At 47.9% G+C, this 26211-nt stretch overlaps 2 protein-coding genes across 7 annotated transcripts in view; one reads left to right on the forward strand and one right to left on the reverse strand.

The window, feature by feature from the left end:
* LOC311220853 (very low-density lipoprotein receptor-like) overlaps positions 1-26211 on the forward strand; it is a gene marked incomplete at both ends in the record, with an annotated part of 391622 nt that overhangs the window by 175701 nt on the left and 189710 nt on the right.
* CTIF (cap binding complex dependent translation initiation factor) overlaps positions 1-26211 on the reverse strand; it is a 156975-nt gene that overhangs the window by 109848 nt on the left and 20916 nt on the right. For 3 of the 6 annotated variants that reach the window (XM_084304524.1, XM_084304523.1, XM_084304522.1), the window contains 4 exons: positions 23914-24036; positions 18378-18451; positions 14576-14680; positions 8998-9073 (listed from right to left, as the gene is read on the reverse strand). In XM_084304524.1, coding sequence (XP_084160650.1) covers positions 8998-9073; positions 14576-14680; positions 18378-18451; positions 23914-24036 — 378 coding nt within the window. The remainder of the gene's footprint in view (positions 1-8997; positions 9074-14575; positions 14681-18377; positions 18452-23913; positions 24037-26211) is intronic. The other 3 variants (XM_084304527.1, XM_084304526.1, XM_084304525.1) reach the window with 1 other exon arrangement.

Genomic DNA, 26211 nt, shown 5'->3' on the forward strand with positions numbered 1-26211 from the left:
AAGACCCCGGCCCACAATTCTTGGAAGGCTTTGGGCAAGCGCAAGGACTGATAAGCTAATTAGCATACGAAGCGAGAGTAGGTGGGTTTAGGTAATGAATATGTATAGGCGTTAAATTCATCGTTTTGCTGGATAAATATGAGATAGTTTGTTACTTCAAACATGCACAATAGGTGGAAAGATCCCCCGTGCATCCAGCGCTGCAATAAAGAATACACTTAAGGAAATTTCAGCTTCGATCTCTGAATCAATGCCAAAGTCAGCAGCACTTCTCCCTCTTCTCACTGGTTCACAAACTTAAAAACACAGGGGTGGAAGGGACCTACAAGATCATCTACTCCAACCATCCTCCTATCACCAATACTACCCACTAAGCTACTAAATCATCTCGTAGCACCTTGTCCAGGCGCTTCTTGAACGCCGTGAGGGACGGTGACTCCACCACCTCCCTGGGCAGGCTGTTCCAGCACCTGACCACTCTGAGAAAAAAAGCTTTTCCTGATATCTGATCTAAATCTCCCCAGGCGCAACCTGTGGCGATTTCCTTGAGTCCTATCATTAGTTATCTGGGAGAAGAGTCTGACCCCCTCCTCATCATAACCTCCCTTCGGGAAATTGTAGAGTGCAATGAGGACTCCCCTGAGCCTCCTCTTCTCCAGGTTGAACAAGCCCAGCTCCCTCAGCCGCTCCTCGTAAGACTTGTTCTCCAGACCCCTCACCAGCTTCGTCGCCCTTCTCTGGACTTGCTTGAGCACCTCGATGTCCTTCTTGTAGCGAGGGGCCCAAAACTGAACACAGTACTCGAGGTGCGGCCTCACCAGAGCTGAGTGCTGATCACCTCCCTGGTCCTGCTGGCTACACTATTCCTGATACAAGCCAGGATGCTGTTGGCCTTCTTGGCCACCTGGGCACACTGCCGGCTCATGTTCAGCCAAGCATCGATTAACACTCCCAGGTCCCTTTCCTCTTCACAAGTCTTCTAGCCACTCTGCCCCAAGCCTATAGTGCTGCACGGAGTTATTGTGGCCAAAGTGCAGGACCTAGCACTTGGCCTTGTTAAACCTCATCCCACTCACTTCAGCCCAGCAGTCCAGCCTATCCTGATCCCTCTGAAGGGCCACCCTACTGTACTGGGTCTGGCTGGAATGTTAACTTTCCCGACAGCAGCCCATACAGTGCCGTACTCTGTACTTGTAGCTGGAACAGCAGTGTTATCACACCAGTGTTGTGTCTACTGCTGAGCAGCAGTGGAACAGCATTGGGCCTTTCTCTAACCCTCCTAGGGGGTGGGCAAAAAAGTGAGGAGAGAAACATCACTAGGGCAGCTGACCTAAACCAATCAAAGGGATATTCCATACCATGTGGTGTCACACTCAGCAATAAAAGGTGGAAACAGGAAGAAGAGGGGGGGGGGGGTGGGCTCTCGTTGAGAAGACGTTGGTCCTCCTCTCGAACACCGGCTGCGTGCGCTGAGGCCTTGCTTCAAGGACGTGGTCAATCATCGCTCATTTGTGGGAAGTAGAGAGTAATTTCTTTCCTCTGCACTTCCATATAGCTTTCATTTATTTTGTTTGTTTGTTTTCCTCCCTTTTTCCCCTTTCCCTTTTATTTCCCCTTAGTTAAATTGTTTAGTTCATGGTAGTCTTTTATTTAATTATTATAATTATTTCCCTTTAATTAAATTATCCTTATCTCAACCCGTGAGTTGTTCTTTGCTTTACTTCTCCCCCTCCTTATCTAAAGGAGGGGGAGTGAGAGAGCGGTTGTGGGGTTTAGCTGCCCAGCACGGTAAAACCACCACAGTCCTTTTTGGCGCCCAACGTGGGGCTCGAAGGGTTGAGATAACAATAGAATTGATTAAACGCATACAACTAACACGCTTGCTAGTAACCATGTTCCTTGCCCTGTTAATAATAATGGCTTTGTTCATATGTCATGCAATTCGTGTCATATTCTCCTTTCTCCTATATATCCGATCCGACAAAGTGCTACAATCTGTGTTCACTTTTTTTAATTCGCTGTGCTGCCAAGCACTGACCTTGGTTTTACTCTGGAATTCAGGCTCTGCGCTGTTATCATTTGGGTCCCATGGAAACTATCTTTCAGAGAATATTCAGAACTACACTGCCTTCCTTTTCTCATCTGGACACCAGTTTATTAATAATATCAGGAATGGTACCTTTCCCTTCTTTCACAGTGGGATAATTACAACAGTTTGGGAGTATTTTGAAGATCCATCTGTAACCCATGTATTGCTATTTCTAATTCTGAATAACAGGTTTCATTTTCTCTCTAAGATTAGTCGATTGTTTAGAAAACTTACTTTGGAATCTGTCCCGAAACAGTCTCGTGGTGAGTGGCATGGTGTGTGGGATGATGTTAGCAGATACCTGTCACGAGTGTCTCCTCCAATAGTTTTGAACTTCACCCCTGAGCAAGTGCTAAATCCTAAAAACTTGGTAGAATGTTTGAGAGTTGTATGTCCTGATCCTGATAATGCCGGAGAACAACAGCTTGCAGCATTGTGCTGGGTCCTGGTTTATTCCTATCAAACACTGTTTAACATCATCCAGCAACTTGAAGAGAGGGAGGAAGTCTCTGAATCTGATGACCAAGTAACACATGCTGTGACTGACCCAGAGGACCAACCAACTATGGTATCAGTCGCCCCCATAGTCAAGTCAAAACAATGGAAACGGAGGTCAGCTCGTTTAGTAAGGGAAGAAGGCTCTCCTAAGAAGGAGGGAGAAGGGGAATTGGCAGGCACCTCTAAAGCAGAGCCATCACAAAAACAGCAGGAAGACGAGACGGAAATCATAAAGGAATCAGAAGTCACTCGATCCATATCCCTGAGTGAGATGCGAGAAATACGTAAGGATTATGGTCGACGCCCAGGTGAACACATCCTCACTTGGCTGCTCCGATGCTGGGATGCTGGGGCCAATAGCATACAATTAGAAGGCAATGAAGCCAAGCAGCTGGGATCCCTCTCTAGAGAAAGGGTAATTGACAAAGTAATTGGGAGAGGAGCACAGGCCCTCAGCCTCTGGAGACGACTCCTGGCAGCTATCAAAGAAAGATATCCCCATAAGGAAGATATTGAGTATCACATAGGCAAGTGGACCACTGTGGATAAAGGTCTCCAGCATCTGCGGGAATTAGCTGTGCGGGAGATGATTTATAGTGATTTGGACAATGCCCAGACACCTCAAGACCCCGATGAAGTCCAGTGCACAACATCCATGTGGCGTAAATTTGTGCGGAGTGCACCAGCAGCACATGCCAGTACCCTGGCAGCAATTCGCTGGGACGAGGGGATGGGACCAACAATGTATGATGTCTCCTGCCAGCTTCAACAATATGAAGACAATCTCTCTGCTCCGCTACAGTCCTGTGTCTCAGCTGTGGAGAAACTGTCTAAAGGACTTGACAAGTTCGTGGAGAAAGTATATTCCCCCTCATTTAGACAGAGTGATACTTCAGCCACTAAGAATCAGCATTCGCCTGCTCAAGAGAGAGAGTACCCAAGACGTACACCACGTGGCACCTTGTGGTTTTATCTGCGTGACCAGGGGGAAGATATGAGGAAATGGGATGGTGTACCTACTTCAACCCTAGCTGCTCGGGTACATGAACTGAAAGGAAATACAGCAGCAAGAAGAGGGGCTCCTAAGAGAAATGCTGCTCCAGTTTCTATTGGGCAGTACCCCAGAGGCAGTAGAAGAGCTGATGTTATTCTTGACCACGATGAAGGGACCTCTACCTCTCATTTGCCAGAATTTGTGCATTTGCAAGAATTAAGTGGCAGACGCTTCAGCCAGGACTAGAGGGGCCCTGCCTCTGGCCAGGTAGAGGAGAGGGATAACCGGATTTATTGGACTGTGTGGATCTGATGGCCTGGAACATCAGAACCACAGGAATACAAAGCTTTAGTGGACACTGGCACACAATGTACCTTAATGCCATCAGGCTACCAAGGGACAGAACTCACCTGTATCTCTGGAATGACAGGGGGATCCCAACAACTATCTGTACTGGAAGCTGAAGTGAGTCTAACTGGGAATGAGTGGCAAAAGCATCCCATTGTGACTGGCCCAGAGGCTCCGTGTATCCTTGGCATAGACTATCTCAAGAGAGGGTACTTCAAGGATCCAAAAGGATACCGGTGGGCTTTTGGCATAGCTGCTTTGAGCACAGAGAAGATTAGGCAGCTGTCTACCCTGCCTGGCCTTTCAGAAGACCCTTCTGTTGTAGGATTGCTGAAGGTTGAAGAACAACAGGTACCAATTGCTACTACAACAGTGCACCGACGGCAATATCGCACCAACCGAGACTCCCTGATTCCCATCCATGAGTTGGTTCACCGACTGGAGAGTCAGGGAGTAATCAGCAAGACTCGCTCACCCTTTAATAGTCCTATATGGCCAGTACGAAAGTCTAATGGCGAGTGGAGGCTAACAGTGGACTATCGAGGCCTGAATGAAGTCACACCACCACTGAGTGCTGCAGTGTCGGACATGCTAGAACTTCAGTACGAACTAGAGTCAAAGGCAGCCAAGTGGTACGCCACAACTGATATTGCTAATGCATTTTTCTCCATCCCTTTGGCAGCAGCATGCAGGCCGCAGTTTGCTTTCACTTGGAGGGGCATCCAATACACCTGGAATCGGCTGCCCCAGGGGTGGAAACACAGCCCTACCATTTGCCATGGACTGATCCAGTCTGCACTGGAGCAAGGGAGAGCTCCTGAGCACCTTCAGTACATTGACGACATCCTCGTGTGGGGCAACACAGCAGAAGAAGTTTTTGAGAAAGGGAAGAAAATAATCCAAATTCTCCTGAAAGCTGGTTTTGCCATTAAAAAGAGCAAGGTCAAGGGGCCTACACAGGAAATCCAGTTCCTGGGGGTAAAATGGCAGGATGGACGTCGCCATATTCCAATGGATGTGATCAATAAAATAACAGCAATGTCTCCGCCAACTAGCAAAAAGGAAACGCAAGCTTTCCTAGGCCTCGTGGGATTCTGGAGAATGCATGTTCCAGGCTATAGTCAGCTTGTGAGTCCTCTATATCGAGTGACTCGAAAGAGGAACTATTTTGAGTGGGGCCCTGAGCAACAACAGGCATTTGAACAAATCAAACAAGAAATAGCTCGTGCAGTAGCCCTTGGGCCTGTCCGTACTGGACCAGCTGTGCAAAATATACTGTACACTGCAGCTGGGGAGCATGGGCTCACCTGGAGCCTTTGGCAGAAAACCCCAGAAGAAACTCGAGGTCGACCTCTGGGCTTCTGGAGTCGGGGCTATCGAGGATCAGAAGCCAATTACACCCCAACTGAAAAAGAAATACTCACAGCATATGAGGGTGTTCGAGCTGCTTCAGAAGTTGTGGGTACAGAGGCACAGCTCCTCTTGGCACCGCGGCTACCTGTGTTACACTGGATGTTCAAAGAGAAAATTCCCACTACACACCATGCAACTGATGCTACATGGAGTAAGTGGATAGCGTTAATTACACAGCGGGCTCGAATGGGAAAACCCAATCGCCCAGGAATCCTGGAAGAGATTATGGACTGGCCGGAAGGCAGAGATTTCGGAGTGCCAACAGAAGAGGTAACCCGTGCTGAAGAGGCACCACCATACAATGAGTTGCCAGAAGACAGAAAGCAGTATGCGTTGTTTACTGACGGATCCTGCCGTGTGATAGGGAGCCATCGGAAATGGAAAGCTGCTGTGTGGAATCCCACACGACGAGTTGTGGAAGCCATGGAAGGGGAAGGTGAGTCGAGTCAGTATGCAGAAGTAAAAGCCATACAACTAGCCCTAGATATCGCCGAAAGAGAAAATTGGCCAGTATTGTATCTTTATACTGACTCATGGATGGTGGCAAATGCTTTGTGGGGGTGGCTGCAGCAATGGAAAGAGAACAACTGGCAGCGCAGAGGTAAACCTATCTGGGCTGCTACCCTGTGGCAAGATATTGCCGCCCGGGTAGAAAACCTGGATGTTAAAGTACGTCATGTAGTTGCCCACATGCCCAAGAGTCGCACTACTGAAGAACATCAGAACAACAAAGAAGTGGATCGCCTTCGAAAATTGAAGTGGCTCAGGTGGACCTAGACTGGGAACGTAAGGGTGAGCTGTTTGTAGCTCGATGGGCCCATGAAACATCAGGACATCTGGGGAGGGATGCCACTTACAGATGGGCTCGTGATCGAGGGGTGGATTTGACCATTGAGGCCATCACACAGGTTACCCATGAGTGTGAGACCTGTGCTGCAATCAAGAAAGGTAAAATCTCCCTGGAACAGGGGGAGATGGCTAGAGTTTCAATATGGTGAGGCCTGGCAAATTGACTATATCGGACCACTCCCAAAAACTCGCCAAGGCAAACGGTACATACTCACCATGGTAGAAGCAACTACTGGGTGGCTGGAAACATACCCTGTAAACCATGCCACAGCCCGAAACACTATCTTGGGCCTGGAAAGACAAGTATTGTGGCGTCATGGTACACCAGAGAGAATTGAGTCTGACAATGGGAGTCATTTCCGAAACAATCTTGTTACCTCCTGGGCAAAGAGGCATGGTATTGAGTGGGTGTACCACATCCCTTACCACCCACAAGCCTCGGGGAAGGTTGAGAGGTACAATGGACTGTTAAAGACTATGTTACGAGCATTAGGTGCTGGGACGTGGAAACAATGGGACACAAATCTACCAGAAGCCACTTGGCTAGTTAACAATAGGGGGTCTGACAGCCGTGCTGGTCCTGCCGAAACAAAACCCCTACACACTGTGAAAGGAGCTAAGGTTCCCGTAGTGCATATAGGAAGGTGGATGGGGAAGGCAGTGTGGGTTGCTCCTGCCTCGGGAAAAGGCAAACCCACTCGTGGGATTGTCTTCGCCCAAGGACCAGGGTATACCTGGTGGGTCATGCAAAAGAATGGGGATATCAAGTGTGTGCCTCAAGGAGATTTGACATTGAGAGAAAACTAATCTATAATCTAAGTTATATGTTGTAGGAAGATGCTGTAGGATCAACGACAGGTCAACTTTGCAAGGAGCCGGGCAGTGCAACAAGGACTTGAGCTAAGCTGGTGCTGGTGTCCAGACATCCAACTCCGCCTGCCTTGAGTGGCCACTTTGGCAGATGAAGACCTAATCATCAACAGTTCTTATGAACATTTTCCAAGAAAGACCTATGGAATGAAAAGATACATCTGCCTATTAATCCTGTCCTGCTAAATCCTTGTCCTGTTAAAGGACAAAGGATAATGATGAGAATGCTTGTATGCTAAAGTATGGGGATCTGAGTGTGACACAAATGTTATGGAATAAGGGGTGGAGGTTGTACTGGGTCTGGCTGGAATGTTAACTTTCCCGGCAGCAGCCCATACAGTGCCGTACTCTGTACTTGTAGCTGGAACAGCAGTGTTATCACACCAGTGTTGTGTCTACTGCTGAGCAGCAGTGGCACAGCATTGGGCCTTTCTCTAACCCTCCTAGGGGGTGGGCAAAAAAGTGAGGAGAGAAACATCACTAGGGCAGCTGACCTAAACCAATCAAAGGGATATTCCATACCATGTGGTGTCACACTCAGCAATAAAAGGTGGAAACAGGAAGAAGAGGGGGGGGTGGGCTCTCGTTGAGAAGACGTTGGTCCTCCTCTCGAACACCGGCTGCGTGCGTTGAGGCCTTGCTTCAAGGACGTGGTCAATCATCGCTCATTTGTGGGAAGTAGAGAGTAATTTCTTTCCTCTGCACTTCCATATCGCTTTCATTTATTTTGTTTGTTTTCCTCCCTTTTTCCCCTTTCCCTTTTATTTCCCCTTAGTTAAATTGTTTAGTTCATGGTAGTCTTTTATTTAATTATTATAATTATTTCCCTTTAATTAAATTATCCTTATCTCAACCCGTGAGTTGTTCTTTGCTTTACTTCTCCCCCTCCTTATCTAAAGGAGGGGGAGTGAGAGAGCGGTTGTGGGGTTTAGCTGCCCAGCACGGTAAAACCACCACACCCTACCCTCAGGCAGATCAACACTACCTCCCAACTTGGTGTTGTCTGCAAACTTACTGACTCAATCTCCTCATCTAGGTCATCAATAAAGATTTTTAACAAGATAGGCCCCAGTACTGACCCCTGGGGGACACCACTTGTAATGGGATGCCAGCTGGACTTAACTCCATTAACCACTACCCGCTGGGCACGGCCCTCCAGCCAGTTCTTTACCCAGAGAAGAGTATACCTGTCCAGGCCACGGGCAGACAGTTTCCCCAGGAGAATACTGTGGGAGACCGTGTCAAAGGCTTTGCTCAGCATGCAAAAGGGCAGCATTGCCCTAGCACAGGAGGTGTCTCCATCCTTCCCTCTGAAGGACGAGAAGAGCTCAGAGGTGCCTTCAGTGGAAGCATGCTAAGCACCTTAGCTCCTCGGGGGACTGGGGCACTGGAAAGTGAAAAATTAAGACACTGAGAAATTAAGCTATTCAAACAGGACTGTTTAACTGAAGGCCTCACCCTGCCATTCCCCAGCACTTGAGCACCAAAGGTCATTTAACCAGAACTACTGAAAACTGGCTGTGGAGACAGATCTGGAGAAGAAACAGGCTGGAGAAAAAGTAGGCATTGCGTCACACACACGTGCATCCCGTAGGGGAAACATCTGGATCGATGCACCATCACTACTGGCTTCTTGGCAGCAATTTATTTTGGAGTTGTCAGGAGGCTTGGTGCTTTTCAGAATCTCCTTTCCTAAAACAGGAGCCCTGTGTGTATATGCACATGCATATGAACGCAATACACTGTCCTCAACATTTAACCTCCCAACAGAGCCTATGCGGTACCAGCAAGGTTGAAACCAAGGCTTGCTGAAACCACAGGCACAGTTCTCTGACTGCAGCTCAGCCCAGGCAGCCTGCCCACCTTCCAGGGATGGTTTTGTAAGGAGAGGTTGTGCAGGGAAGCTGCTGCCTTCAGCAGTGGCCTCAGCACCTACCTGCCACGCTGGGAGGACTTTCTCTATGTCGTTCAAGTTGATGCTATCACTGTCCTCGTACTTCCCTTTTCCGATCCTGCAGCAGGAAGAAAACAAACAAAAGCATGATAAACCTCGCTGGAACCTACACTAATGTTCTATTATGGCACATGGGAAAGATTAGTGCTTACTTCAAAGGACTCTCATAAAAACAAAGAGGTTCTCTGAAGCAAGTATGTTGTGTCTCCAAAACACTCCCATGTGGGCACAAAGTCATTAATACCAAATGAAATGCTTTTCCCAGCCCTATCCCCTGCACTAGTGACTATCCATTCACCACAGCATTAAAATACTTTTGGTAACACCAGCAGTGAGAAAACCAAAGGCAGCCCTGAGCAGTAGTTTTAGATGATTCAGTTCCCAGACTGAGAAAAACTAAACAGCCCACCGTGAAGAAAAAATGGGGACAGAAAAACCTAATGAAAAATGCTTCTTTTGAACTGCTGCTCATTTGCCAGTCTCTGCAGGAGCTCCTGTTCCCCTGCTGGGAAAGGTGGCGGTGAGCAAGCACAAACACAGATCTCAAACAGGAGAAAAGCGGTAAACAGAAACCAATACGAATGTAAACATATGTTTTGAAACTTCAAAAAAATCAGGGTGAGAAGCCAAGTATTAAAAGACCAAGTACATAGTTGACAGGGTAAGGATAATTAGCAAGTTTTGCTTGTATCAAGAAATTTAAAAAAATCAATCACATAAGGCCTGCTACTAGCTGAATGCAGAGAAAATGAAAACAATAAGAAAAGAGCAGTAAACATTGTTCATCTGCATTTATAAAGAATTTGAGTGATTTATTACAGACAAATGTTGATGTATTTTGTGGTCAATTAGTGACAAGATATTGTTCAACAACTTACAGAAGGCAGAAACTTTGACAGCTGCAGGTGCAAACATTCAGTGTCTTTAAGTCCAAGGACAACCGATATCGGTGGAATTACAGTAAATATAAAATGAAAGAATGGAACATGCTAAAACATCAAACCTGAAAAATAGCAAGCTGAATGGAAACCTCCACAGCCCAGTGGGGCAGGCCCTAGACTTGTGAGATTGCAGAGGAGCAATAGGGGACTAAACTGAAGGTAGTGGAGGACTGGCATTTAACTAACGCCTTAATTGCTTTATGAAAAATCAGGTGTTCAACAGGTGGCTTGACTTTCCATCACAAATGAAATTGCTGTTGTACATAGCTGGTGTCTCTGGCAGGACCACCTGGGAAGTGCCATGAACCATGGAGCCCATTACATCTTATTTTACAGAGGGCCCCTCATCCTATGCTTCAAAACCATCTATAGAGGCAAACATGAGCTGTTACCTACTGAGGCACTTAGAGACTCTGAAATTAAGTGTTACTCATGTTGTTTCAAATATTCTGAAAATTGCAAATCATAAATATTTACAGGGCAGAAAAAAGCCTTATACGGTCATGTGAGTTTGCCTGTCACAAACAGGTATGGGAGCCTCCTGCAGATGCTGAACCTGGGCTGAGGTAGGATTGTGAACCCAGACTGGCTCATACTTTGGCAAAACCAATTTACCAACAGATAAACTTTGCTGAAAGATTTCTATCCCTATGCCTAAAATGGCACTGAGAAGTCATTTGTAGCCTTCTCAACCCCATCTTTTAAATCCATTTTTATTTTTATCATCCTCTATGGGAAGAAATGACTAATTACTAGGAAAAAATATCAGAAAAAATATTAGATAAAACGTGGATATGGCACTTCCTCTATTCTTTCTTTAGCTGAGATGTGCAATGAGTTCCATCAGCAATGAGTTGAAGCCTTGTCATAACTTGGGATAACAGAACGGGTAACACTGCCCATATCTGTTAACAGCACTGCCAGTGCGTTAAGCACAAGGACTGAGTAACAAGGAGAGTGCTTCTCAAGTGGCAGAATCTGCAGAGAAATGCAGATTCTCTCATCAGCATCAGTGAATCTCTTGGTGTCTATGTACATGACCAACGCATAGCCAAAGAAGAATCCAGCAACACTGTGATAGCCCCAGGAGGCTGTAACCACCAAGATGAGCTACTTAATGTTCTCATAGTTACATGCCTAGCAGGAAGGGAATGAACATTTCAATCTAGATGGACCATATTGATGCTCTGCTCTTCCCTCAAGTCTTGCTGGGGAGAACAACAGAAGCGCTTTCACTCATTGGAATTGTAACCAGGATCTTTCCCCCAATATTCAGAGATGCTTAAATCTAGGAGACATAGCCTGGAGCCCACACAGTTTAAAAGCTGAACTCTTTCAAACAATACAAAATACAGCAAACATCTCTGCTCTAACCCAGAGCTGGTTGATAGAGGAGCCAAAGAGACTGATCATGAAGTTCTCAGCCCCTATATGTGGTCCAACACATCTTTTCCAAGTCCTCTGTTTGGGCTATGCTATCAAGCCAGCATTCCCACTTGTTGTGGTTTACGCGGTAGATTTTCCATCCCATTTTCTCATGTCCTCTCCATGGTCTTGTAAGTAAAACCACAGGGTGGCACGGGGTGAGTACCCACCATATCGTCTTCCTTGTGTGGATGAACGCCTACCCCTGATAGCTGAGACACTGCTTTGTACAGGTGGGGAGGAGAATAATCTCTCTTCAAGTTGGTGAAACTTTTCAGAAAGTTTCTCCCAAGTGTTCTCTTTCGGTCGTTGGACACTGGTTGGTTCAGGTGGGGAAGAAGATAGATTCTCTTTAAGTTGGTGGAACTCTTCAGAAGGTTTCTCCACAGCTGAGACGCAGGCCTGTAAGGAAGAGGAGAGACTTTCTTCGTACTGCCGGAGTTGTTTAGCCACTTCATCCACTGTGGGTTCCTCATCCTCTTTCCAGGCCATTATTGCCAACGAGCTGGCATATGATGATGGTGCACTCCGTACAAACTTCCGCCACATGGGTCGTGTACACCTGACTTTATCTGGATCTGTGGATGTTTGTCTGAGGTCTGGATCCTCATAAATCACCTCCCGTACGGCTAATTCCCTCAGGTACTGGATTCCCTTCTCCATAGTGGTCCACTTGCCTGGTAGACATACAAGTTCTTCCTTGAAGGGATACCTTTCCCTCACAGCTGACAGGAGACGCCTCCAGAGGCTGTGAGATTGTGCTCCATCTGCAATTGCTTTGTCAATGCCTGCGTCTTGAGCAAGGGATCCCAGCCGCCTGGCTTCCCTGCCATCTAATTCCACACAATTGGCTCCAGAGTCCCAGCATCGGAGCAGCCAGGTGACAAGCTGCTCACCTATACAGCGACCAAAATCTTTTCGCACATCTCGTAACTCACACTCGTTTAGGCTTCGGGTAGTTACTGTTGATTTTTCGGCATCCTCATCTTCCTCCTCCTGAATCCTTGATGGCCCAGCGTCATCGTCGTCTCCGTCGTCTCTATACCTAGATTTGGCAGAAGACTCTCTGCGTTCTAAACGACCTGAATCTCTATACCATTTTTTCACCTTCTCTACAGGGGCAGCTTGCACTGCTACTGCTCGTTTCTCTGACCTTGTTACAGGGTCTGCCACAGAGGTTGGAATACCCTGTGCAGGGTCAACTTGCACTGCTACAGCTCGTTTCTCTGACCTTGTTACAGGGTCTGCCACAGAGGTTGGAATATCCTCTGCAGGGTCAACTTGCACTGCTACAGCTCGTTTCTCTGACCCAGCCACAGGAGCTGGAGCGGCTGCAGGAGCTGGAGCAGCTGCAGGAACCAGAGCTGGAGCGGCTGCAGGAAGTGGAGTTGGAGCAGTTGCAGGAGCTGGGACTGGAGCGGCTGCAGGAGCTGGGACTGGAGCGGCTGCAGGAGCTGGGACTGGAGCGGCTGCAGGAGCTGGAACAGGAGCGGCTGCAGGAGCTGGAACAGGAGCGGCTGCAGGAGCTGGAACAGGAGCGGCTGCAGAGTTCACCGTAGGGGTCACAGTGGCCGTTGGATCTGTCACGGGACTTGGAGTGGCCGCAGGGTCTGTCACTAAGTTGATAGCAGTATCAATGGCAGCTCGATAGGCATGAGCCAGGCCCCAGCATGTTACAATGATTTGTGTTACTTTGGAACTGCCAGAATCATGACACCTTTTTTCAAGCATTCTGCCAGTTTTTGAGGATTTTGCAGTTGTTCAGGGGTGAATTTCCAAAACACTGGGGGTGCCAACTGCTCTAGATGCCTGCCCATATCCTCCCATACTCCCTGCCACCCACAACTATACTGCCTCCGGGCAGATCTCCGGATGAGCTTCCTAAGTAGTTGTTTAAGCAGAATCTGAAGCGCATTCAGGAGGCAGAACAACAAGACTATGCTGGTCTGAGTATCCCAAGGATATTCAATATCTTGGAGAGCTATTGTAACAAGCTCGGAGGATAAGAGGGTGGTGAAGGAGGAAGGGAGAGTGATCCAGGAGGATACAGGGGTGGTGAAGGAGAAAGGGAGAGTAATCAAGTAAGAAAAAATATCTTCCCCTTTCCCCTCCACAGATTGACTCCCTAATGGAAAAAAGCAATAGGTATAATTGCTAATAGTTTCCAAGATACAGTTTCCAAAGTACAGAGTCGACGATGTTACTGAGTACAAATACCAAGTTAGAGTCATGACCAGATATCTCATCGTCTCATAAGCCATTGCTACAACACTCAGTACCATAATGATCTGAAACCAGGGCCCGGAGAGGATAAACAACATGACAGAGAGCAAATATGGAAAATAATGTACTATAATACTCAATTTGGAAAACAGGCGCAGCAGAGTTGAGATTAAAGCAATCAGCATTATGACAAGTGACTATTAAGCAGGTTTAATACTTAAACCAATTTTAGTTTAACACACTCTGGTCAGATCTGCCGTTATCTCAACCTTTCGAGCCCCACGTTGGGCGCCAAAAAGACTGTCGTGGTTTAACCCAGCCGGCAGCTAAACACCACGCAGCCGTTCGCTCACCCTCCCCCTCCCTCTCTGGGACGGGGGAGAGAAATGGAAAGTGAAGCCCGTGAGTTGAGATAAAGACAGTTTAATAGGACAGGAAAATAATAATAACAAAAATAATAATAACAATAATAATAATAATAATACAATGGTGATAATAGGAAAGTAATAATAGTATGTACAAACAAGTGATGCACAATGCAATTGCTCACCACCCGCTGACCGATGCCCAGCCTAACCCCGATGTCCAGCCCCTTCCCCCAGCTAGCCACCCCTATTATTGTTTAGCATGATGTCAGATAGTATGAAATACCCCTTTGGCTAGTTTGGGTCACCTGTCCTGGGTCTGTCCCCTCCCAGCTCTTACTGCACCCCCAGCCTGCCTGTTGGCAGGACAGAGCGAAAGGCTGAGATGTCCTTGGCTTGGTATAAGCACTGCTCTGCAACAATTAAAACATCGGGGTGTTATCAGCACTCCTAAGCCAAAACACAGCATTCCACCAGCTACTAGGAAGAAAATTAATTCTGTTCTAACTGAAACCAGGACACCACTGCAAAGGAGAGGTTATACATCTTGCTGGAGAGCATCATATCATTTATCTCGGGATAACTATGCACATGCACAGCACTCACCCTTCTCTGTCTATGTGAGGCAGTGGATGTTTGGTGGTGTTTCGGAGCTTCCTGTGAAACTGCGTGAAATCTAGTTTTTCAGGCTGCAAGTCCCATGTTGCACCACTAGGAGAGGAAAAACAAGGAGAGAAAGAAAATCAGTGCCCTACTAATTAAACATAACCTCACTGAAGAGCAGATGGCTCACACGAGCCTGTAGACGACGAAAGCTGGTACTTTGGAGGCTGCACTCCCTGCTGCAGAGCATGCTGCCACAGGCCTCCGACCTTTACGCTGCTGTTACGCTAAGCCCATAGTTTTGATGTAGACTAATGATGCAGCATACGCCTTGCTAACTGCACTTGCTTTTTATAGCAAGTGCAGCTAGCACTTTTTATTGCAGCAGATGCTGGTCCAGTCCATGCAGTGCAGATGCTCTAGGGGCCTGGAGCAAGTCCCAGGTGGGAACACATGGGAACACAACTCCTGCAGTGCTTCAGGCACAGCACACAAATGCATACAACCAGACAGAAAGCATGTTTCACTGCTCGAGCTGGGCAGCACACTTGGTTTACCCATGCTGAAGCAGCAGCTCTTCTCAGCAGCTGCAGAGCAAGGCGTGATCATACCGCCACTTCATGGAAGAGAGTCCTGGAGCAGGAGCTCACAGCTGCCTCTATTTCACCGGTGCAGCTCTGAGATGCCTGCAAATAATCATATCAGTACCTTTTTCAGATGTTTGGACTGCAAACCTCTCCTAAGCAGACACAATGCTTTGAGTACGTTGTTGGTGCTTAGCATCGTGGACTAATCATAGAATCACAGAATCTCTAGGTTGGAAGAGACCTCAAGATCATTGAGTCCAACCTCTGACCTAACACTAACAGTCCCCACTAAACCATATCCCTAAGCTCTACATCTAAACGTCTTTTAAAGACCTCCAGGGATGGTGACTCAACCACTTCCCGGGACAGGCCTAACAACCCTTTCGGTAAAGAAGTTCTTCCTAACATCCAACCTAAAGCACCCCTGGTGCAACTTAAGCCCATTCCCCCTCGTCCTGTCACCAGGCACGTGGGAGAACAGACCAACCCCCACCTCGCTACAGCCTCCTTTAAGATACCTGTAGAGAGCAATAAGGTCTTCCCTGAGCCTCCTTTTCTCCAGGTTGAACAAGCCCAGCTCCCTCAGCCGCTCCTCGTAAGACTTGTTCTCCAGACCCCTCACCAGCTTCGTCGCCCTTCTCTGGACTTGCTTAAGCACCTCGATGTCCTTCTTGTAGCGAGGGGCCCAAAACTGAACACAGTACTCGAGGTGCGGCCTCACCAGAGCTGAGTGCTGATCACCTCCCTGGTCCTGCTGGCTACGCTATTCCTGATACAAGCCAGGATGCTGTTGGCCTTCTTGGCCACCTGGGCACACTGCCGGCTCATGTTCAGCCAAGCATCGATTAACACTCCCAGGTCCCTTTCCTCTTCACAAGTCTTCTAGCCACTCTGCCCCAAGCCTATAGTGCTGCACGGAGTTATTGTGGCCAAAGTGCAGGACCTAGCACTTGGCCTTGTTAAACCTCATCCCACTCACTTCAGCCCAGCAGTCCAGCCTATCCTGATCCCTCTGAAGGGCCACCCTACCCTCAGGCAGATCAACACTACCTCCCAACTTGGTGTTGTCTGCAAACTTACTGACTCAATCTCCTCATCTAGGTCATCAATAAAGATTTTTAACAAGATAGGCCCCAGTACTGACCCCTGGGGGACACCACTTGTAATGGGATGCCAGCTGGACTTAACTCCATTAACCACTACCCGCTGGGCACGGCCCTCCAGCCAGTTCTTTACCCAGAGAAGAGTATACCTGTCCAGGCCACGGGCAGACAGTTTCCCCAGGAGAATACTGTGGGAGACCGTGTCAAAGGCTTTGCTCAGCATGCAAAAGGGCAGCATTGCCCTAGCACAGGAGGTGTCTCCATCCTTCCCTCTGAAGGACGAGAAGAGCTCAGAGGTGCCTTCAGTGGAAGCATGCTAAGCACCTTAGCTCCTCGGGGGACTGGGGCACTGGAAAGTGAAAAATTAAGACACTGAGAAATTAAGCTATTCAAACAGGACTGTTTAACTGAAGGCCTCACCCTGCCATTCCCCAGCACTTGAGCACCAAAGGTCATTTAACCAGAACTACTGAAAACTGGCTGTGGAGACAGATCTGGAGAAGAAACAGGCTGGAGAAAAAGTAGGCATTGCGTCACACACACGTGCATCCCGTAGGGGAAACATCTGGATCGATGCACCATCACTACTGGCTTCTTGGCAGCAATTTATTTTGGAGTTGTCAGGAGGCTTGGTGCTTTTCAGAATCTCCTTTCCTAAAACAGGAGCCCTGTGTGTATATGCACATGCATATGAACGCAATACACTGTCCTCAACATTTAACCTCCCAACAGAGCCTATGCGGTACCAGCAAGGTTGAAACCAAGGCTTGCTGAAACCACAGGCACAGTTCTCTGACTGCAGCTCAGCCCTAGACCTGCACTTCCCTAGCCCTGCTGGCCACACTGCTGCTTATACAGGCAAGGATGCTGTTGGCCTTCTTGGCCACCTGAGTACACTGCTGGCTCATATTCAGCCGACTATCCACCATCACTCCCAGGTCCTTCTCCGCCAGGCAGCTTTCCAACCACTCATCTCCCAGCCTGTAGCTCTGCTTGGGGTTGTTGTGCCCCAGGTGCAGGACCCGGTACTTGGCCTTGTTGAACTTCATGCAGTTGACTTCAGCCCATCGGTCCAGGCTATCCAGATCCTCCTGCAGAGCCTTCCTACCCTCGAGCAGATCGGCACACGCACCTAACTTGGTGTCATCTGCAAACGTACTGAGGGTGCACTCGATGCCCTCGTCCAGATCATCGATGAAGATATTAAAGAGGACCGGCCCCAGCACCGAGCCCTGGGGAACGCCACTAGTGACTGGCCTCCAACTGGATTTGACTCCATTCACCATGACTCTTTGGGCGCAGCTATCCAGCCAGTTTCTAACCCAACAAAGCGTGCGCCAGTCCAAGCCAAGAGCAGCCAGTTTCTTGAGGAGAATGCTGTGGGAGACGGTATCAAAAGCCTTGTTGAAGTCAAGGTAGACCACATCCACAGCCTTTCCCTCATCCACCCAGTGCGTCACTTTGTCATAGAAGGAGATCAGGTTCATCAAGCAGGACCTGCCTTTCATAAACCCATGCTGACTGGGCCTGATCGCCTGCTTGCCCTGCAAGTGCTGCATGATGACTCTCAAGATAATCTGCTCCATGAGCTTCCCTGGCACTGAGGTCAAACTGACAGGCCTGTAGTTCCCCGGGTCTGCCCTCCGGCCCTTCTTATAGATGGGCATCACGTTTGCTAGCCGCCAGTCGACTGGGACCTCCCCCGATAGCCAGGACTGTTGATAAATGATGGTAAGCGGCTTGGCCAGCTCCTCTGCCAGTTCTCTCAGTACCCTTGGGTGGATCCCATCCGGCCCCATCGACTTGCGCACATCCAAGTGCCGTAGCAGGTCGCCAACCATTTCCTCATGGATAGTGAGGGCCACATTCTGCTCCCTATCCCCTTCCACCAGCTCAGGGTACTGGGTATCCAGAGAACAACCGGTATTGCCGCTAAAGACTGAGGCAAAGAAGGCATTAAGCACCTCAGCCCTTTCCTCATCTTTTTGTAACTAGGTTTCTACCCGCATCCAGTAAAGGCGAGGAGGAGCGACGTGAGGCCAGTGCCCAGCTGGGCACACCCAGGATAGGCATGTGCGCAAACCCTCCTCTCAGAGCGCTTTCAGATCAGCTTACCTGAAGGAGTCGAAGGTGTTGGCAGCCCAGATGTCAGTGCCCAGCATGTCAAGGGACCCCTCCTTGTTGCCATTCTAGGAAGGAGGGAAAGGCAGTTACTTGGCAGAAGGTGCCTAGCCCTGCCCAGCATCTCCTATGCCAGCCAGGAGGTGGCACAGCTCTGTGCCCAGCCTTGCCACCTCCACGCCAGCCCAATACAGCCCCCTCGCTCGCCACAAGAGTGCACTTGGAAGACAGGGAGTGACACATGGTTTTGGCCTTTGGGACACAAAGCTGTGGACGACACAGAGCAGACAATGCATTGGTTGACTTTGGCCCCATCCTTCTATCCCCTGTCCACAGTCAATGTGGGTACAAGACCTCCAAGACCCAGTGGGCAGGTTGACATGCTGGCCACAAAGATGCTCAGCATCACAGAACTCCAGGCTGCTTGAGCTGGGAAGGGGACCTCCAACGTCATCTGGTCCAACCAAGGTCAAAAAGGGCCACCTAGAAGCCAGTTCAGGTGGCTCTTCAATATTTCCAGGGGTTATCACCAACAAGCACATGGAAAGCCAACCATCAGTGATGCACGAGGCAGAGCTGCCCAAGGAACCTCCCAACACCTCTGGATTTCACCACAGCAGTGACTGCTTCTTCAAGGAGTCATGGTGACACAACCTGGCCTTGCTCTATCAAAGTCTCAAGGTATGATATAGCACTGTGCTGAAACTCCTGACAGCACTGCGGACTCCAGTTGCCTGGGTCCCCAAGACCTGGTGTTACAGAAGGGAGGGCACAAGGTGAATGTAGGTTGTAGGCATTAGGATAGGAGGAATTGCTAGGAAGCTGCTACACAAACCATCAGAAAGCATCATGCTGAGCTTGCAGGAACATTTTTTTTAACCCACCTGAGAAGCAAAAGCCTTACAGTATAATCAGATGGGAATTATGAGAAACCTCCAATAAACCACAAAGCACCTCTAATTTTGCGGTGCAGCTGTTTTTTAGAAAAAGAGCAATGCAAAAGGAAAAGCATCTAAAGAAAAGACCCCAGACTGCTTCTCGTCCTTCACAGCCCCTTTACACTCACCAGCCTCCACATATCCTCCTCAAAAAAAGCAGGCTGCCCTTATTGAAGTATTCCAGCACAAATGGTTCAGCTCTGGCAAAAAGTAGTGCTGGAGAACGCGGCTTCCAAATGCTCCCCCATCCTATGATTTCCAGGGGACACCACACAGCCAGACTCTGCCAAAGCAATTCCAGGCTGCTTTCAGCCTTGGCACAGGTACAAAAAGCAGGTTCGTCTCCTCATACCCACAACACCCTTGCAACGAGGGCCCAACCAGCCGCAGTTACACTGTCAGGTACTGAGAGCATCTTCAAAGCTGTCAGCCATCACAAGCATGAATGAATATAAGCACTACCCTGCTGTAGTATTTCTGATGGCTCTCCTCAAGGCTGATGTTTCCAACAGGCAAACTATATTTACCGAGTTCACACACACATAAAATCATGATAAACTGTCATGCAGACAACAATTATCAAAGATTAGTATGCAAAAATATTTCTTCTGTCCACATACAGCTTTCCTGAGGAACTGCCATACTCAAATATTAATAACCGAGACACTGAAAAAAAACAAAAATCTAAATGCTTCTCAGTTAAGTCCCAAACCCCAATTTGCCATGAAGCAAGCAGCCTTTTCCCAACATGGACACACATTGTCATTGCACACCACAGACAGATTACAGAGCCATTCCCAACACAACAAACAAACAGATACTCAAACAGGCGCATTGCTCCTCCCCCCTTCTTTTTGGTTTCCTTTAAGGGGTGTATGGATTATGATTTTTAACCTCCAGCGATCTACAGGTCAACATGTCTGCACAGAAATAAACTACAAGTAAAGTATAAAACTCCCATGGACAATTATGGAAGCAGAGATTTTATTTTAAGCAAACGTAAGCAAAAATTCTCTCACCAGAGAGAGAAATTAATTCTAAATACTTAAAGGCATTGTCATGCAGCATAATGAAAACACAGATGTCCACATCTTTATAGCATCTTTGGTCTTTATTTCTTCTTTGGTCTTCACCCAAAGAAGAAATACCTCTTCCTGCAGACAGATTCATTTCTCTTCCCATTTTTACAGACATTGGATATTTTAAGTACTTGTTAATGAACTACCTACAATAGGATGCCCTAGGAGTTCAGTATTGTGGCTCAGGGAAAAAGTGTGTGAGTGTGTAACTAGTTGCAATGAGGATGAGATAAATCAACCACAATAACTTTAAACAGCCAAAATTTAGGATAACATGAGAATGGGTTCCTAATGCAACAGGTTGTGTCATAAAACTGTCACCCAAATTCAGCTCAGTGTCCCTTTCTGAACCCTGAAACAAAGCACTTAACAATTAGCCTCCAGAGTTCTGCTTCAAACCTGTTTGGATGTGGCTGGTTCAGCCCCAATTCCCAGCAGCTGGTGGGAATGCTTCCTGCGAAGTGGTGCATGAGGTCAGATGGGTGCAAGCTTTTGGGCAGTGGCTGGATGCTACCACCCCAACTGGGCTGCAGCTCCTAGCCCTCCCTGTGGTGGTTTTACTTGGGTGGACAGCTGGGTTCCACCACGGCCACTCTCTCACTCCCCTTCCTCTTTGAGGAGGGGGAGAAAATATGACACAAAGGGCTCAAGGGTTGAGATAAGGATGGGGAGATCACTCAACAATTATTGTGACGGGCAAAATGGACTCAGAGTAGGGACATAGTAAGATTTATTACTTATTACTAAGTTTTACACCACAACCCCATCTCCTCTGGGAGGTGCTCCAAGTGTCAGCCTGACTCCACCGAGACTACGCCGGGGCCAAATGATAACACAATTTGCCATTAAGTCATGAGTCACTACAGTCATTTCAAGACAAACATCCTTGCCACCTGCGATGACCACCTTTATCCTGAAGGAACAAAGCCCAAGCGAGCTGCTGAGGGAGTGAGCAGCACCCACACCCTCTGCAGGCAGGGCACTTGCTACCCAGCTCCAAGCCCGGTGCTGAGACTCTATAGAAAGGCTTTAAAAAAGCCAATTCTCAAGACTGGGGGGGGCTGGGGGAGTATTTAGGAAAAGAAAAGAAGTTACTTGCTGTCAGTTCCCCCAGGACTACAATTATAACAGTGAGCAGTTTTAACTTGAAGCTCCCCATGACCCAATCCTCAGCTTTAGATAATAATTTTCACTGCAAAAAAAAGATTGCTGAAAATTAATTAAGTCACTAGGAAGGATGATTGTGAGAGATGGTGGTGAGAACGTCACAAGTGCTCAGATGCACCCTAGCTTCAGTAAGGCAGCTCCTCCCCCCAGTATGGTTTAAATGAATTTTCATAATCTGCGTCCTGCAGACCCAGTGAACACGCCCAGGTGCCTAAAACCCACACCCATCACTGCCCAGTCCCTGGGAGCGCATGCACAAGCAGGGACAGAGCATGCCACCAGCTGCGTGGACTCTGACTGTTCACTTAAGCATGCAACTTCAGCAAATTCCCGCAAAGTCAGCACTGAAATGCATGCAGCAGCTTTTCAAAAGCTAGCTCAGTGTAACACTGGTTTCTCTCACCACTCCTCATTACAATTCTGCAGCAAACCATGACAAATACAAAACCATGCTCATCATCCCACAATTGCAACAGCATACCTCATCACCATGCTTTGCATTAATGTAGAACAGCACCAAGTGGTCAGCCAAGTCTCAGTGCTGTCTGTGGTATACATTCAGGGATTATCCTGTGTCATGCTACTTTTGAAGTTGCACAGATTCCCCCACGTTTCCTCCTTTTCAGCTACCTATGACTCCTGGATGCATAGAGCCCACAGACAGACATCGAGCTGCCCAAAAAGGCTCTGCTTGAAGGCTTTTTGTTGAAAAACACCAGTTTATCAAAACTGAGAAAAATACAGACATTTTGAACAAGACAATGCTATCCCTGGTCAAAGACACAGGGATATGGCAAGCCTCATTCCCCCCAGAAAGGCCCATGGCTTTTCAAGAACAACCTGCTTCTGCAAGTTGGGGAGGCTGTGCTTTCCTCCATCCCAGCCCTGATCTCCGTAACACCACTCACGATTTCAGACTGCTTTCTCAGTTTCCCCAGGATGCTTGACATGGATGGATGGATCAGGAACACTAGCCCAAACCTCCCAAGCCTGTCCTCCACTTCTGGTACACCCAATGTTTGTGTGTGCAGAAGTAGGTCCCTGCTCAGAGTTCAAGCAGGGAGTGGCCCTAAAACCAAATCAAAATCAAATTCCCCATGGATTTTGCATGGCAGGAAGGTAACTCCCCATCTAGCCCTGCTGACAGCTCTCATGGAAAGCAGCTGGACTCAAGGTCATCATTTGTCACTGCCCATGTGGCATTCAGTCATATACCAATGTAATAAATGACTAAGTCCCAAATAGGATTACAATCAAAGTTTACAACTTATTAAACGAATAGAGGTAAGCAAACACATTTCATCATATCATGCGGCCCTAGCATTGTTCCATATTGACACGAATCAGATGAACCCTTTCACACCAACTTTCTTTAGAAGACTCACCAAAAAATAATTACAGGCATCTCTTCATTTCCCCAAATAAAAGTACTCCACGATTTCAAGGTGTCCTGGTTTCAGTTAGGACACAGCTAATTTTCCTCCTAGTAGCTGGTAGGGTGTTATGTTTTGGCTTAGGATGAGAAGAGTGCTGATAACACCCCGATGTTTTAATTGTTGCAGAGCAGTGCTTATACCAAGCCAAGGACATCTCAGCTTCTTGCTCTGTCCTGCCAACAGGCAGGCTGGGGGTGCAGTAAGAGCTGGGAGGGGACAAACCCAGGACAGGTGACCCAAACTAGCCAAAGGGGTATTCCATCCCATCTGACGTCATGCTAAACAATATATAGGGGTGGCTAGCTGGGGGAGGGGCGCCGGACTGCTCGGGGTTAGGCTGGGCATCGGTCAGCGGGTGGTGAGCAATTGCATTGTGCATCACTTGTTTGTACATATTATTATTAGTAGTACTATTATCATCATTTTTATTATTATTTTTTTTATTATTATTATTATTTTCCTGTCTTAATAAACTGTCTTTATCTCAATTCACGGGCTTCACTTTCCATTTCTCTCCCCCGTCCCAGAGAGGGAGGGGGGAGGGTGAGCGAACGGCTGCGTGGTGTTTAGCTGCCGGCCGGGTTAAACCACGACACAAGGGGAAAAGCACATTTCCTCTGCACTAAGCCAGCTGGCTCGAGACTTCTTTCCCAACAGTAAGGTGCTTGTCATGCTTGAACAGCCCTCGGGGCTGAAGGACAGACAGCTACATCCCTCAGCAGCCAGGTCACAGGCTATGCACAAAGCAAGTAGGTCTGGCAGGTAAACTCCCCCACGGCCAGGCACTCACACCTTACATGTAGGCACATACACAAGCCACGCCATCAGGAGGACACCAGCGATGAACAGCAAGCACAGGATGCGACTGGAGCACCCCACAGTTGGCTCTCACCGTGGCCACCAGGAATACCTTGGTTGGTTGCCTGAACTGGCTGCTTCTGCTGCAGCTGCCAGACCTGGATCCAGACCCGTGCCTGGAGCCCGACCCCAGCTGGGATCCTGCGCTCCCACTGCTGCTGTGATCCCACTCTTCCTGGAAACAACAAACAGCTGGCTTTAGTCAAGGGCAATGCCGTCCTGCACCCATAAAAACCGCTGAGCTGGCAGAGCTTGAGCCCCCAGGCCATGTGCACAAGCACCTAGAGAAACATGCCCATGCCTAATGGCCCTGTTTGGGGGTTTCTTTGAGCCCTTTAAAGTATCTGGATGAAATTTTCTCATACTTACACCTTGCAAAGAGATGGCACTGTGGGAAGCTGAAATGGTAATAAGTTTTGGCTCTAGTTCACTAGTGTATGCACGGGGAAAAATACTACTTACCTCCTATGGCTTCATGACAATTAATTATACATATTCAGCAACCCACTAGAACTGCTTATATATGCTCCTACAGCCTTCCTCAGAGGCTTGCAAAAGACTTTTGAAGTGACCTGCAGTGGTTAAAACACCCGAAATCACAGAGCATGGAATATTCTACTCTTTTTGACTTCTCTGAAAATGTGGGAAATGAAAGTGGCAGTCCGTGTTCCCTATGTAAGAGCAGGCATTTGGTGTCTCAGACACTCGCTGGGGTTATGTAAGTCTCTGCTGGCACTGCCACCACTACGGCAGGGCCACCTCAGCCTTTAGGAGGCAGCAGGACTCACCCGCAGTGTAGGACACACAGTCCAGGTCACTGATCCCAGAGGACTGACCCAAGGTGAGGGACGGAAGGCAAAATGCACCGTTTCCTCACTGCCCCACTGCATGTTCTCCAGTGTCGAACACGGCAAGTCCCAATCAAGCTCAAACATCTTCTGGTTGCTACAGCCTACAAGCAGTATCAACTCTGAAAGAGGGGGAGAGGTCAGCTAGTTTCCAGGCTGTATATAGATGAAAATTGAGAAATTGTGGTTATTCCCATGAGATGTTGCCCTAATGGCAGAAAGCACTTTTCCTCCTCACCACAATTTGGCAATCCAAATATCCCAATGGCTGAGAAACACCGAGTGACATGAAGTTAAGGGAGTTGTTAAATTGGCAGGGAGGCAGGAAAAATAAAACTATTAGTATAAACTGAGAGACACGGGGAGGTGGCCACTTTGGGAAGCTGTGAGAATGAGCAAGTCTTGCAGGCATCCTGAGAAGTGAGAATTCACATTTGACACAGAAAAAATACATGCACCAACTGAAAAGGCAACTGGGAGAGATGACTCTTCACCACCTAGCTGCTCAAAGGCTCAACTACCAATTTACTCTATCCTACATATTGAGCATCTTGTTCACCTACATCTGAAAAATGTCTGTGCCAAATGCTGCCATAGGAGCGAGCCAGCATATGCACCCTTCACTTTAAAAGAAACATTGAAAATAAACACTGCCATTTGGTTGTATTTACTCAACTTTTGGTCATGGTTGCCTGCAGACAACTTGAAGCTATTCAAATGCCAGAAATGCGGCTGGCCACAATAAAACCCCAGTAAGAAACAGGGAGATTGATGCCATCATGCACCGACATCTGAAGGCGCCAGACAAGCCTGCAGAAATATCACGAACGAATTGGGTAGAAACAGGGCTACTGCTCTTACTAAATGAGTTTGTCTCCTGGCTCTAACCCATGGCCTGGGACCTTTCCCTGTTCACATTCTCCATCTTCTGTGCTTTCTGCCCTCTATCTGGCCCTCTTAATATTTACATTTAAAAAAAACTATTTTAAAATAAAATCTGCACTTAAAATTGTTGAAACTTCCCAGGGTTGAAGACAGACCAATCAAGTGCAGCCTAAATTCATCATGTTCAAACTCACTGGCACAGCCAAGATCAGAATTTTACCGTAATTTCTGACTAATTGCCAAAGCTGAACAGCTCTCTACTGCTACCAAAGCAAAAGCTCCTCCACCAGCAACTCTCCCATGCACTTCCAGCAGCTTTGTGTTGTCTAATAGTCCTCTGTGCTGAAATGAGCCCTCTCTGCAGACCTCCTTTCTATGCGAGCAGAGAAGCTCACACCAAACCTCACAGGTGATGCTGGAGGAGCATGCAGGTAAAGATCTTTTCTTAAAAACCAACCACTGAGCAGCAAAAACCCTCCACCTGCATCACCAGGCACAGCAAAACCCTCCTGCTGCATGGCAAGATGCCATACTGCTCACCCTCCAGCCAGCAGCACGGCCACCAAGTCATCTCCATATGTTTTTGTTAAACTAACACAGCAAGGTGCATGAGGAAA

Source organism: Netta rufina, assembly GCF_964035555.1.
Source record: "Netta rufina genome assembly, chromosome: W".
NCBI classification, from domain to species: Eukaryota; Metazoa; Chordata; class Aves; order Anseriformes; family Anatidae; genus Netta; species Netta rufina.